Below are 15,070 nucleotides of genomic sequence, written 5' to 3'. Positions count from 1 at the left end.
GTCACTAAAAAAACCCAAGAAGACACACAGATCCCCTTTGCACTAGAGACTGTAGAACTTGAGAACTCTGGTAAGATGAGTACCAGGACTATTTCTTTATGCTTTTAAACTTCTTGAGGTTTAATGAACAAAGACAGTTTGACCAAAATTGAAAAAAAAAAAGCAGTGTCATGATGCTAAGAGAGGTGTACATAAGGTGCTTTAGGCGACAGAGAGGAAGGAGTACCTAAGTCTTCTTGGGGACCATTACAAAAAGGAGGTTCAGGGAAGGCTCTAAAGGAGAAATGTCACATAAAGCCAAGTCTCCAAGGGTGTCCGGGGGAGACAAGGCAAACCCATGTAGAGGGAGCAACAAGTACAAGGCATGGCAGTGTGAAATCTGGACATTTGAAGGCTCATTTCAAACTCCACTTGTTCCAAGAGGTTTCTCCTGATTCCCTCAAAACTGAGGTGTCTTCTCTTCCTTTCAGCTCTAGAGCAACTTTAAGAAGAGATCTCGGGGGCTGGCCCTGTGACTGAGTAGTTAAAGTTCCACATGCTCCACTTTGGCAGCCCAGGTTTGTGGGTTCTGATCTCAGGTGTGGACCTACTCCACTCATCAAACATGCTGTGGAGGTATCCCACATATAAAGTAGAGGAAGACTGACACAGATGTTAGCTAGGGTGAATCTTCCTCACCGAAAAAAAACCAAAAAAGATCTCACATTTACCACATTTGCCCTTATGCCAGAGTTCTGTATATATAGTATTTGTCAGACAATCTCTTTGAATTCAAGAACTAAGTCTGTCTTCTCTTTGTATCTCCTGTAGCACCCAGGAGTGTGCCTTGGACAGAGATAAGTGCTCAAAAATAGTTATCAACTTATATAAAATACAAGCATTTTCTTGAGCCAATACACAAATCATTCTGAGAATTAAAAATATTAACCTATATGTAAGCCTCATATCTAAGAATGTAAGCATGAAGAACAGAATGTAACAAAAACCCTGAGGCTTTACCTATTGCCCCACCTGCCACTATCTGACCTAAAAATATGCCATCAATAGCTCCCAGAAAGCATCAGATCTAAAGAAAGTTTACAGATTCAACAGACATTTTAAAACCAGAATTATTAACACATCAGCAAGTATAAGTATTGATCTTCACAGTGATCCCATTATCATAAAGGCAGGCTGCTGCTCATCCATACCTGAATAAACCTTCTTCGAAAAGCCCCAAGACCTGGAGCCTGTGGGTCTCCCAAGGTTGCATACATTTTTTCATACATCTTTTCAATGTTTTTTCTATTTACAGGGTTTTTTTCAAGTTCAACTTTGATATCATCAGTCCAGTCCTGTGCAGAAAAAGAGAAAAATCAACCTAGATTGCAAGTAGGTTTTATCCAATTTCTACGTTTTATGTGCTACAAGCTATTATAGTACCTTAAAGAGCATTTCAGGATGAGAGAGCTGTTCTAGGGCATTAATAAAATCTTGAATCACTCCTCCTTGATCCAACTTAATTTTAATCCTATAAAAAAAAAATTCCCAAGTTTAGCTAATCAAACACCTTCCAAAGATCAAGGCCTATAACTTATATATATATAATTATTTATATTTATATATAAAATTATATATAACCAAGTACATAGTCTAGGGAAGGAGCAATTTTAAAATTCTGTCCAATATTAGATGAAGCACAAAGTCTGTCTTCTATCTAGAGATGAGGTTCTTAGACAAGGTAAAAGCAAATCTTTCTGCAAATGATGTCAATATTTTGATATATACAATTTGATACACAGAGTTTCCAAAATTATGAAAGAAAAGGCCACATTCTCGACCCACTTTCAAACCTTTTTCTTTTCTTTCTTTTTTAAAAAATTAACCATGTTGCAGCTGACTCTGTAAGGGGCTGTGGGGTGGGGAGGGCAGGTACAGTGACAGATGGTGTGTGCACAACCAACAAACTGTGACAAAAGCTGTGTCTTCCTCTTCCTTGTTGTCTCAGAAACAAAACACTCTAAATAATGAGGCAAATCAGCTTGTGAGAAAAAAGCTCTTGACAGAGGATGTCAACTAAAATATCACACATTTACAAAGCATTCTTGTAAAAGTAACACACCATTGCTAGTTATGTCCATTAACTGTCTCCACTTACACATCAACTGAAGAAGTGAGAAGGGGACAGCACTTCAGGGAGTTTACTGATTCCTAATTAAGAAGAGGAGCTTCCTGATACATGACAAACCCACAGCCAACATCATACTCAATGGGAAAAAATTGAAAGCCATCCCTCTGAGAATAGGAACAAGACAAGGATGCCCACTCTCACCACTCTTATTCAACATAGTACTAGAGATTTTGGCAAAAGCAATTAGGTAGGAAAAGAAAATAAAAGGAATCCAAGTAGGCAAGGAAGAAGTGAAACTCTCACTGTTTGCAGACGACATCATCCTATATATAGAAAACCCCCAAAAATCCATCAGAAAGCTACTAGAAGAAATCAACAATTACAGCCAAGTTGCACGGTACAAAATCAACTTACTTAAATCAGTAGCATTTCAATACTCTAATAATGCACTAACAGAAAGAGAACTCAAGAACACAAATACCATTCACAACTGCTACAAAAATAAATAAAATATCTTGGAATAAATTTTTTTTTTTATTGAGTTATTGATAGGTTACAATCTTGTGAAATTTCAATTGTACATTAATGTTTGTCAGTCATGTTGTAGGTGCACCACTTCACCCTTTGTGCCCACCCCCCACCCCACCTTTCCCCTGGTATCGACTAAACTGTTCTTGGTCCATAGTTTTAAACTCCTCATATGAGTGGAGTCATACACAGATTATCTTTCTCTGGCTGGCTTATTTCACTTAACATAATTCTCTCAAGGTCCATCCATGTTATTGTAAATGGAATGATTTTGTTCTGTTTTGCAGCTGAGTAGTATTCCATTGTATATATGTACCACATATTCTTTATCCATTCGTCTGTTGATGGGCACTTAGGTTGCTTCCACGTCTTGGCTATTGTAAACAGTGCTGCAATAAACATTGGGGTGCACAGGACTTTTGGGATTGCTGACTTCAGGCTCTTTGGATAAATACCCAGTAGTGGGATGGCTGGATCTTATGGTAGTTCTATTTTTAGTTTTTTGAGGAATCTCCATACTGTTTTCCATAGTGGCTGCACCAGTTTGCATTCCCACCAGCAGTGTATGAGGGTTCCTTTTTCTCCGCAACCTCTCCAACATTTGTTGCTATTAGTTTTAGATATTTTTGTCATTCTAACGGGTGTAAGGTGATATCTTAGTGTAGTTTTGATTTGTATTTCCCTGATGATCAGCGATGATGAGCATCTTTTCATGTGCCTATTGGCCATCAGTATATCTTCTTTGGAGAACTGTCTGTTCATGTCTCCAGCCCATTTTTTGATTGGGTTGTTTGATGTTTTCTGATTGAGTTGTGAGAGTTCTTTATATATTAAGGATATAAAGCCTTTGTCAGATATATGACTTGCAAATATTTTTTCCCAGTTAGTGGGTTGTTTTTTTGTTTCAATCCTGTTTTCCCTTGCCTTGAAGAAGCTCTTTAATCTGATGAAGTCCCATTTGTTTACTCTTTCTATTGTTTCCCTTCTCTGAGAAGGCATGGTGTCCGAAAAGATCCTCTTAATACTGATGTCAAAGAGTGTACTGCCTACGTTTTCTTCCAGAAGCCTTATGGTTTCAGGTCTCACCTTTAGGTCTTTAATCCATTTTGAGTTTATTTTAGTGAATGGTGAAAAAGAATGGTCAATTTTCATTCTTTTACATGTGGCTTTCCAGTTTTCCCAGCACCATTTGTTGAAAAGACTTTCTTTTCTCCATTGTATGCCCTCAGCTCCTTTGTCAAAGATAAGCTGTCCATAGATGTGTGGTTTTATTTCTGGGCTTTCAATTCTGTTCCATTGATCTGTGCACCTGTTTTTGTACCAGTACCATGCTGTTTTGATTACTGTAGCTTTGTAGTATGTTTTGAAGTCAGGGATTGTGATGCCTCCCGTTTTCTTCTTTTTTCTCAGGATTGCTTTAGAAATTCGGGGTCTTTTGTTGCCCCATATGAATTTTAGGATTCTTTGTTCCAATTCTGTAAAGAATGTCATTGGGATTCTGATTGGGATGGCACTGAATCTGTAGATTGCTTTAGGTAGAATGGACATTTTAACTATGTTTATTCTTCCAATCCATGTACACGGAATGTCTTTCCATATCCTTATGTCGTCATCCAATTCTCTCAGAAAGGCCTTGTAATTTTCATTATATAGGTCATTCACTTCCTTAGTTAAATTTACCCCAAGGTATTTTATTCTTTTTGCTGCGATTGTGAATGGTATTGTATTCTTGAGTTCTTTTTCTGTGGGTTCATTACTGGAGTATAGAAATGCTACTGATTTATGCAAATTGATTTTATACCCTGCAACTTTGCTGTAGTTGTTGATTACTTCTAAGAGTTTTCCAATGGATTCTTTGGGGTTTTCTATATATAAGATCATGTTGTCTGCAAACAGCGAGAGTTTCACTTCTTCCCTCCCTATTTGGATTCCTTTTATTCCTTTTTCTTGCCTGATTGCTCTGGCCAGGACCTCCAGTACTATGTTAAATAAGAGTGGTGATAGAGGGCATCCTTGTCTTGTTCCTGTTTTCAGGGGGATGGGGTTCAGTTTTTGCCCATTGAGTATGATGTTGGCTATGGGTTTGTCATATATGGTCTTTATTATGTTGAGGTAGTTTCCTTCTATGCCCATTTTGTTCAGAGTTTTTATCATAAATGGTTGTTGGATCTTGTCAAATGCCTTCTCTGCATCTATTGAGATGATCATGTGGTTTTTATTCCTCAGTTTCTTGATGTGGTGTATCACGTTGATTGATTTGCGGATGTGAACCATCCCTGTGTCCCTGGTGTGAATCCCACCTGATCCTGATGTATGATTCTTTCGATGAATTGCTGAATTCTGGTTGCCAAAATTTTGTTTACAATTTTTGCATCTATGTTCATCAGTGATATTGGCCTGTAGTTCTTTTTTTCGTGGTGTCCTTGTCAGGTTTTGGTATCAGCGTGATGTTGGCCTCATAGAATGTGTTAGGAAGTGTTCCATCTTCCCTAATTTTTTGGAATAGCTTGAAAAGGATAGGTATTAAATCCTCTCTGAAAGTTTGGTAGAATTCCCCAGGAAAGCCATCTGGTCCTGGGGTTTTATTCTTTGGGATGTTTTTGATTGCTGTTTCAATCTCTTTCCTTGTGATTGGTCTGTTCAAATTGTCTGCCTCTTCTTGAGTGAGCTTTGGGAGATTGCAGGAGTCCAGGAATTTATCCATTTCCTCTAGTTTATGCATTCTGTTGGCATATAGTTTTTTGTAGTATTCTCTTATAATCTGTTGTATTTCTGCAGAGTCTGTTGTTATTTCTCCTCGCTCATTTCCGATTTTGTTTATTTGAGCTTTCTCCCTTTTTTTCTTTGTAAGTCTGGCTAGTGGTTTGTCAATTTTATTTATCTTCTCAAAAAACCAGGTCTTTGTTTCATTTATCCCTTCTACTGCCTTTTACGTTTCAATAGTATTTATTTCTGCTCTGATTTTCATTATTTCTCTCCTTCTGCTGACTTTGGGCTTCATTTGTTCTTTTTTCTCTAGTTCAGTTAGGTGTGCTTTAAGGTTGCTTATTTGGGATTTTTCTTGTTCGTTAAGATGTGCCTGTATTGCGATGAATTTTCCTCTTAGTACAGCTTTTGCTGTATTCCATATGAGTTGGTATGGCATGCTATCATTTTCATTTGTTTCCAGGTATTTTTTTATTTCTTCTTTAATTTCTTCAATGATCCATTGCTTGTTCAGTAGTGTGTTGTTTAGTCTCCACATCTTTCTGCCTTTCTCAGCTTTTTTCTTGTAATTAATTTCTAGCCTTATGGCACTATGATCTGAGAAGATGCTTGTTATTATTTCAATTTTTTTAAATTTGTAGAGGCTTGCCTTGTTTCCCAACATATGGTCTATCCTAGAGAATGTTCCATGTGCACTTGAGAAGAATGTGTATTCAGCTCCTTCAGGGTGGAGTGATCTATATATGTCTATTAAGTCCAATTGTTTTAGTTTTTCATTCAGCTCCACTATTTCCTTGTTGATTTTCTGTCTGGATGATCTGTCCATTGATGTGAGTGGGGTGTTGAGGTCCCCTACTATTATTGTGTTGTTATTAACATCTTCCTTCAGGTCTGCTAATAGTTGCTTTATGAATCTTGGTGCTCCTGTGTTGGGTGCATAGATATTTATAAGCGTTATTTCTTCTTGATGAAGTGTCCCTTTGATCATTATATATTGTCCCTCTGTGTCTCTCTTTACCTGTCTTATTTTGAAATCCACTTGGTCTGATATGAGAATTGCAACACCTGCCTTTTTTTCCTTGCTATTTGCTTGAAGTATAGTCCTCCACCCCTTCACCCTGAGCCTGTGTTTGTCCTTGGGGCTGAGGTGTGTTTCCTGAAGGCAACAGATTGTTGGATCTTGTTCTTTAATCCATTTTGCCACTCTGTGTCTTTTTATTGGAGAGTTCAATCCGTTCACATTGAGAGTGATTATTGATGCATGTGGACTTAATGTTGTCAATCTGTCGCTCATTATCTTGTTTTCCTGTGTTTCTTTTCCTGTGTGCTTTAGACTATCCATTTAATACTGCAATTTCTTATGCTGGGTTTCTTAGATTTTTCCTTATCTATGATTTGTGACTCTGTTCTGTACTTTATTTTAGTGTCTACCTTGAAGTTTGTATTTAGAATCTTGTGTATAGTATAGTCTATTCTCTGGTGGTCTCTTACTTACTCGACCAATACTGATTTAGACCCTTTGCTCTTCCCCTCCTAAATAATTATTTTCATTTTTTATTCCAACTCGTCTTATTAATTTGTAGTTAGAGGGCTAAGATTGTCCTAGTTTTGGTAGTTTCCTTATTTTTACCCTAATGCTATAGTTGAATATTTGGTATCCTGTTCTGGTCCTATCCATCGGTCTCCCTAGTCTGTGGCTTGTGTCCCCTTTCTCCCTTTTTTCTTTTTTCAAGTATGAGAGCCTTCTTGAGGATTTCTTGTAATGGAGGGCTTTTAGTTACAAATTCCCTTAACTTTTGTTTGTCTGGAAAAGATTTAATTTCTCCCTCATATCTGAAGGAAATTCTTGCTGGATAGAGTATTCTTGGCTGAAGGTTTTTATCCTTTAAAGCTTTGAATATATCACTCCATTCTCTCCTAGCTTGTAGGGTTTCTGTAGAGAAATCCGCTGACAGTCTGATAGGGGCTCCTTTATAGGTTATTCTCTTTTTTTTCCTTACTTCCCTGAGTATTCTCTCCTTATCATTCCTATTTGCCAGCTTTACTATTATGTGCCGTGCGGTGGGTCTTTTTACATTGACAAATCTAGGAGATCTAAAACCCTCCTCTACACTCATTTCTCCGTTGATCCCTAGATTTGGGAAATTCTCTTCAATAATTTCATTAACCACACTTTCTTCTCCATATTCTCAGGAATTCCTATGATCCTTATGTTCTTACTCCTCATTGAATCCATTATCTCTCGGAGATTTTCCTCATTTTTTTAAATTCTTAGTTCTCTTTCTTCCTCTGTCTGGCGCCATTCAGCCTGTCTGTCCTCGATTATGCTGATTTGCTCCTCTAGATTGTCTACACGGGCATTCAGGGAATCCGTATTCTGTTTTATCTGGTCCATTGTGTTTTTCATCTCAAGTAATTCTGTTTGATTCTTCTTTATGATTTCAATCTCTTTTGTGAAGTAACTCCAGAACTCGGCTTGTTTCTCTATCTTTCTCTCTACCTCATTGACTTTTTTGATTATAGCTGCTCTGAATTCATTATCACTTAGTTTACCTAATTCCAAGTCCTCAGGACTTAATTCTGTGTTTTTATTGTTTTCCTTCTGGTCTGGGGCTTTTATAAATTGCTGGATGGTAGAGGAGCGTTTTTTTTTCATGGTGGTAGAATTCAGTTGCAGTTACAGCCTGTCGCCACTAGATGGGGGTCGAGAGCAGCGTGTTAGCTCTCCGCCTTCGGGGCAAGATGGCTGCGCCCACTGGCTTTGCTGTGGGGGAGGGGCTGTTACTCACACGCGCCGGTCTGGGTTCAGATCAGGTCTGTTCTCTGGTCTCCCAAGGCCCTTGATTTATAGGGTCCCCGCGGACGGAAGCTTTCCCCCCGTCAGCGGGTCTCCACTGAATCAGCGGCAGGAGTCCTGGATGATCCCCCGGTCGTGCGGCCCCTCCCCCGCTCCCTCCCCACCTGCCCCGCAGCGATCGCAGACTCTAGGGGAGGGAGCGATGTTCTCTCCTACCGTTCCAGCGCCTCCGAAGGGGTAAAGCTAGGTTTATGATCTCCGCCTTCTTGGTATTGTAGGTCTCTAACGAGCTGGCATTATGTTTATTCTCTGAAATTCAGTTCTTCCAATCTTTTGTTGTATTTTGGAGGGGAGAGAATCCCGGGTCAGCTCACCCCGCCATTTTGCTCCGCCCACCCCTGGAATAAATTTAACCTAGGAAGTGAAAGACCTATACAATGAAAACTACAGGACTTTCCTGAAAGAAACTGATTATGACATAGAGAGATGGAAAGACATTCCATGCACATGGATAGGAAGAATAAACATAGTTAAAATGTCTATACTACCTAAAGCAATCTACACATTCAATGTAATCCCAATCAGAATCCCAATGACATTCTTCACAGAAAAAGAACAAAGAATCCTAAAATTCATATGTGGCAACAAAAGACCCCGAACTGCTAAAGCAATCCTGATAAAAAAGAACACAGCTGGAGGCATCACAATCCCTGACTTCAAAACATACTACAAAGCTACAGTAATCAAAACAGCATGGTACTGGTACAAAAACAGGCAAACAGATCAATGGAACAGAATTGAAAGCCCAGACATAAAATCACACATCTATGGACAGCTAATCTTTGACAAAGGAGCTGAGAACATACAATGGAGAAAAGAAAGTCTCTTCAACAAGTGGCATTGGGAAAACTGGAGAGCCACATGTAAAAGAATGAAAATTGACCATTCTTTTACACCATTCACAAGAACAAACTCAAAATGGATCAAAGACTTAAAGGTAAGACCTGAAATCATAAGCCTTCTAGAAGAAAAGATAGGCAGTACACTCTTCGACATCAGTATTAAAAGGATCTTTTCAGACACCATGTCTTCTCAGACAAGGGAAACAATAGTAAAAACAAACAGATAGGTCTTCAACAGACTAAAGAGCTTCTACAAGGCAAGGGAAAACAGGATTGAAACAAAAACACAACCCACCAACTGGGAAAAAATATTTGCAAATCATATGTATCTGACAAAGAGTTAATCTCCATAATATATAAAGAACTCACACAACTCAACAACAAAAAATCAAACAACCTGAACAAAAAATGGACAGGGGATATGAACAGACATTTCTCCAAAGAAGATATACGGATGGCCAATAAGCACATGAAAAGATGCTCGTAATCACTGATCATCAGGGAAATGCAAATCAAAACGACACTAAGATATTACCTTACACCCGTTAGAATGGCTAAAATAACTAAAACAAAAAAATAACAAATGTTGGAGAGGTTGTGGAGAAAAAGGAACCCTCATACACTGCTGGTGGGAATGCAAACTGGTGCAGCCACTGTGGAAAACATTACGGAGATTTCTTAAAAAATTAAAAAGAGAAATATCATATGACTCAGCCATTCCACTACTGGGTATCTATCCAAAGAACTTGAAATCAGCAATTCAAAGAGACCCCTGCACCCCTATGTTGATTGCAGCATTATTCACAATAGCCAAGATGTCGAAGCAACCTAAGTGCCCATCAACTGATGACTGGATAAAGAAGATATGGTATATATATATGTATACACACAATGGAATACTACTCAGCCATAAAAAAGGATAAAATCATCCCAATCACAACAACATGGATGGACCTTGAGGGTATTAGGTTAAGCAAAATAAGCCAGATAGAAAAGACAATCTCTGTATGACTCCACTCATATGTGGAAGATAAACAAACACGTGGACGATTAGTGGTTAACAGGGAAAGGGGAAGAGGGGGGTGGGCACAAAGGATGAAGTGGTGCACCTATAATATGACTGACAAATAATAATGTACAATTGAAATTTCACGAGGTTGTAAACTATCATAACCTCAATAAAAAAAAAACAAGAGGGACTTCCTGGATATTTAAAATTAAAGAACAATTTCAGGAACTGATTTAAAAAAGCACCTCATCTAGTCTATCTCAACCAACAGATAACTAACTATGAGCATAAGGGTAGAATGTTTCATGAATAAAATTCTAAGACAAAATGTATTTAAAAAAACGAAAGAAATCCTACAACAAATGACATACTCAGGGAGAGATGTCTAACACATAGATGTCTAAAATTTTCCATTCTTCAATGACAGCTCTAATTAATTTGAAGACAAACATAAGCTTCCAAGCGTTTGCTTTTACCATACACATTTTTTACAACCTGTGGTATTTGATCAACCTAATTTTTCTGTGATATCACCTTTCCACAAACTCCTTATTCTTATAACCAGTAGAAGTATCTTTGAAGGAATAGCTTTCACTGCTTATTATAAATGGGTAGACCATCGCCTGTGGATAGTTATCAGCAATCTCTTCCACTGTGCGATGGACAGCGACAGCTTCCTCTTTGTCCAGTAAGGCCACCATGTGGCTGATCCAGCCAATGAACTGCCAGCAAGGAATGGAAGAAATCTAAAACACAGAGAGCTGTAACTTAATAATGAACAAAACATTTAACATTGTTTTATTATAAAAGCAGTATGCGTCCAATATAAAAAGTATGTAGACATTTATAATCAAAAGTATAAAAAGACAGAGAAGTATATACAAAATAAACTCTTCTTCCTCAGCCCTCTAAGTTCCTATTCTATGGAGGCAACCATTCAATTCTTTCAGATGTTTTCTATGCACGTGTACATGTATCCTTTGTTTGCAAGAATGGAATCAGATTAGACACACTATTGCTGGTTTTTCTTAAGATGGATAGATAGATTTATATCTCATTCCTTTCAACAGCTGTATAGTATTCCATTTTATTTAACTACTGCTCTATAATGAATTTTTAGGGTATTTTCCAATTTTTGCTATTACAGGTAATGCTACAATGGACACTCCAATATATTTATCTCTTTGTATGTGTGCTATATATCCATAGGGTAAATTCTTAGAAGTAAAATTCCTATGTGAACATTAACAATTGTAAAAAGCATCGCTAGATTTCCTCCAAAAAGATTTTTCAAATTTTCACTTCTGGAAGTATAGTAGATTGATTACTTCCCAAAATCCTTTCTAACACTGGACACAATCAATTTTTCTAATTCACTGTCAATCTGAGAGGTGAAAAATATTTACCTTTTGTTTCCCCTCATTAGTGAGGCTGAAGAGTTTGGGTTTATTTGCCTTATATAACTTAAATCATGCATGCATCTCCTTTGACCATTTTCTACTGGTCTATTTATTTTGTACAGTGGAGACATCAGCTCTCTGTCTCTGTGTTGCAAATATTTTTCTCCCAGTTTTTTTTTAACTTTGTATATTCTTTTCTGCATATAAATATCAAGTTATTTTCTTTTATGGCTTCTGGTTTTTATCTCTTTACTTCAAGACCATTTTCAACATTTGGTCATGCTTTCCTGTAATGCTTTTTAAGGTGTTACATGTTAAGATAAAATCTGATGCACTTAGAATGTTGGCATAAGGAGTGAACTTCAGCAAGCTTCCTAAGCTCACCTGTAAAATGAGGAAAGAGCAGGGTATGTGAGGATAAAATGCACCAGTCCACAGGGATCACAGGGACCACTCAAGAAAAGTTAGATGGCCCATCTCAAATGTCTCCCCAAGTGTCAAAATAACATTGAGTGAATACTCCATTTATTTCTTCACAAATTCAAAATGCTACTTTAATCATATATAAATAAAATATTACTTTGGAAAAAACTAAAATCATAATTTAACTATTTCTCACTTATCTTTAAGAAAAACACATACATGCTGCATTTCTTAATTTACTTTAATCTCCTGAGACCTATTGACAAAAACTCCACTATTCCAAATCCAGGAGAAGGTCAGGTGGTGCAGTAAAGCCCTGACAGGCGCCAAGTCTCCACAGCTCAGAGGCCAGTATTGTTTAAAAACTTACTATGTGAAACTAATAGAGTATGGCCACCTTTTTTGAACGATTACATTATCAACTCAAAGCTTGGCTGTATTTTCTAGTTAACATCTACAGAAGTCATTAACAAGGCCTTTCAGATGGCCATCCACTTTTTACAGATGTGGCCCAAATGACAGAAAGGCACCAGCCTTGTGTGGGGTGAGGCCAGCACGGGACATGCAAGCCAGTGAGCAGAGTGTGTGGGGGAGTGCAAGCTGCTTGGAGGCCTCAGGATCCCTGTGGAAAAGGTGCTCCTGGCAGGCACCACAGTCACCAGGGGTGGGATGCCAACTGAAGCATATTCCTTCTCCCTGGGCTAAATAATAAACTGAGCATAAGGCACCAAGAGATGTTACAGACTACAGCTTAGTCTTTATGGGCAGCAGACTGTGCTACAGAAAATGCCTGTCTCTATCCCAAACACACTTCGTCCCCTGTTTCTTGGGGCCCTTGTTCAGACACAGCATTCTTACTAACATCGACAGAGAAAAATGGGTAAGTGTGAACACTCTTCTATACAGTTTTAAATTACTACCTATGTTCTTGGAATGAAGCAAACTTCAATGCTGGTTAGGAAAAGCTATAACATATGCATTGCACACATTAATGTGTTTGGATATAAACAGGAACACGTCTTTAAGTTCTGTAAAGTTCCTTTTCAGTAGAATAAAGATACTAACCTCTTTGGTCATTAGGCTCAGGGTCTCCTCTGGATACTGTTCTATAATCTGCAGTAGTCTGGGAAACTTCAGCCTGGCTTCATTGGAATGCAGTCTTAAAGCTTTTAACATTTTGTCCACCACAAGGGCTGGATACATCTGCAGTTGTACAGACTCAGTAACTACCGAGGACAGGAAAGAAGAAAACAATGGTCAATACATCCACTTACACATCAACTATAAATTTAACAAATGATTACATTTTCTCTCCTTGGCTTATATTTTGCAGTATGCCCTTCTTCTCTTTTTCACCTACTTTAGATCAACAAACACGAGACACAGTTTTGGACGATATGTTAAAGTTTCTATCTTGTCCTATTACATTACCCATTCTGCGTGAAGCACAGTTTTCTTCCTGGGCTGGGAACATAAGGGGAAGCTGCTGATTACTGAATTTACTCCAGGAGCAAGAGGCAGGCCACATAAGCCAATAATACCAAAGCTACAAGTAAAATATTAAAGTATAAATTAAGCAAATGGAAAGATGGAAGATAGCCTAACTCCATTTATATGCAGGTCATGTTGCTTAGAGATGTTATTCCCTCTTAAAAAGACAAGATTTCTCTCAGAATATTTATCATTAAAAAAAACCAAACAGTAAACCAAAAGTATCTACAAAATTTTTAAGACTTTATAGTAACATGAGGTGACAAACTTTTTTTTCTTTTGTGATTCACCTGATGAACTCTCTTCCTCCTTGCGGAGCTGCTGGTCACAGAAATCCACCAGTGTCATGTAAGCATCTATCACCCCAACTGCAGGTTCCTGGCCTCTAGTGAAAGGCTGGGCCTCCTCCTCTGCAATCCGCACGGCCTCAGAAAGGTGATGCAACACTCTCTGGTATAGACCTGCGATCACCTAGAATTCAGAGAGATCTCAGAAAAACTTAAGTGCATTTGAAGCTTTCTGGAAGAACTCTTTCTACTTGTGGTGACAAACAAAGAACACTTGTGATTAATTAGCCATAAAATAACACAGAAAGGTAGTTAAATGAAAAAAAGAGAGTCTGCCCTGATTGTGAAAGAGTAAGCGACTCTAGTAAGATTCTCAGCATGTAAAAATCAACCAAGCAAAAAAGAACAAGCCAAGTGTGGGCCAGAGAGTCAGACAGAGCTGCCACCAAAGATCAATGGGGGTCACGCAACTCTGTGAAGAATTTAAAGAGAGATGGAAGTCAGCGCCTCATGCTCAACGTCCTGCACAGATGTTGCTAACATCGTGGAGGAAGAAGACCAGGCTATACAACTAAAGAGAAGTAGGACATAGCGAGATGAGGAGAGGCTGGTAACTACTGAAAACACAAAATCATTTCGAAAAAAGCTAAGCAAAGCAGGCACCAAATAAAAAAGTGAAAAAGGCTGATTTGTCCCAAAAGCTAGTGCGATATCTGAATGGCGAGTGGTGGTGAAATTCCATTAACAAGATTCATGGGAGAACCGTCCACATCAATCCAACACAAATTTCTCACTTTTAATATTAAAAAATTTGTATCATTCAAAAAAAACAGGAACACATGGAATATGTCAATTTTCCACATAAGAACCTTGGCTGTGTACAACTGTCAAATACATTCTAAAAGCACAAAGCAGTACCCTCATTATTTCTTTAGTGTAGCCAGAAGGTTGCCCATTAAAGACATACAACACACAAACATAAAAAGTTCACTCTTTCAGTCTTCAGTACCTCTTCTGCATTCTCTAAACTGGATCCAGACAGCTCCAAGATTCTTCTAGCCTTGCTTTCCCCGATTTCAGCAAGGCAAGTTGGATCACTGCTGAGAGCATTAGCTATGATCCTGTAAGTTGTACCCAAGAGAATGTTGTGGTCACGGGAAACTGGAATATTTTTGCTTAAGTAGCTTGATGTGTTCTCATCTGTTGGATTAAAAACACACACACACAAGTGATTTTTTCAGAAGTAAATGAATACTATAAATCACAAAGGAGAAATTCCTACTGTTCAAAAGTTGTTTTCTGTTAAGAATTAATTAAAATAAATCTTGAAAGCATGACTTCAAACACTGGTTAGGGAATTTCTTGAACTCACATTAGTGAAAAATGTTCTTTGTCAGCAGTGACTGTATCAAACCCC

At 38.1% G+C, this 15,070-nt stretch overlaps 1 protein-coding gene across 4 annotated transcripts in view; it reads right to left on the bottom strand.

Annotated features, from left to right (window-relative positions):
* PRKDC (protein kinase, DNA-activated, catalytic subunit) overlaps positions 1–15,070 on the bottom strand; it is a 202,059-nt gene that overhangs the window by 14,262 nt on the left and 172,727 nt on the right. For 3 of the 4 annotated variants that reach the window (XM_070631659.1, XM_070631657.1, XM_070631660.1), the window contains 6 exons: positions 14,663–14,853; positions 13,657–13,837; positions 12,941–13,101; positions 10,587–10,798; positions 1,423–1,510; positions 1,191–1,334 (listed from right to left, as the gene is read on the bottom strand). In XM_070631659.1, coding sequence (XP_070487760.1) covers positions 1,191–1,334; positions 1,423–1,510; positions 10,587–10,798; positions 12,941–13,101; positions 13,657–13,837; positions 14,663–14,853 — 977 coding nt within the window. Of the gene's footprint in view, positions 1–1,190; positions 1,335–1,422; positions 1,511–10,586; positions 10,799–12,940; positions 13,102–13,656; positions 13,838–14,662; positions 14,854–15,070 lie in introns of those variants that run through there. The other variant, XR_011543431.1, reaches the window with a different exon arrangement.

This window comes from Equus przewalskii, chromosome 8, assembly GCF_037783145.1.
Source record: "Equus przewalskii isolate Varuska chromosome 8, EquPr2, whole genome shotgun sequence".
Lineage (NCBI taxonomy): Eukaryota > Metazoa > Chordata > Mammalia > Perissodactyla > Equidae > Equus > Equus przewalskii.
This window is presented reverse-complemented; position numbering and strand designations above follow the sequence as displayed.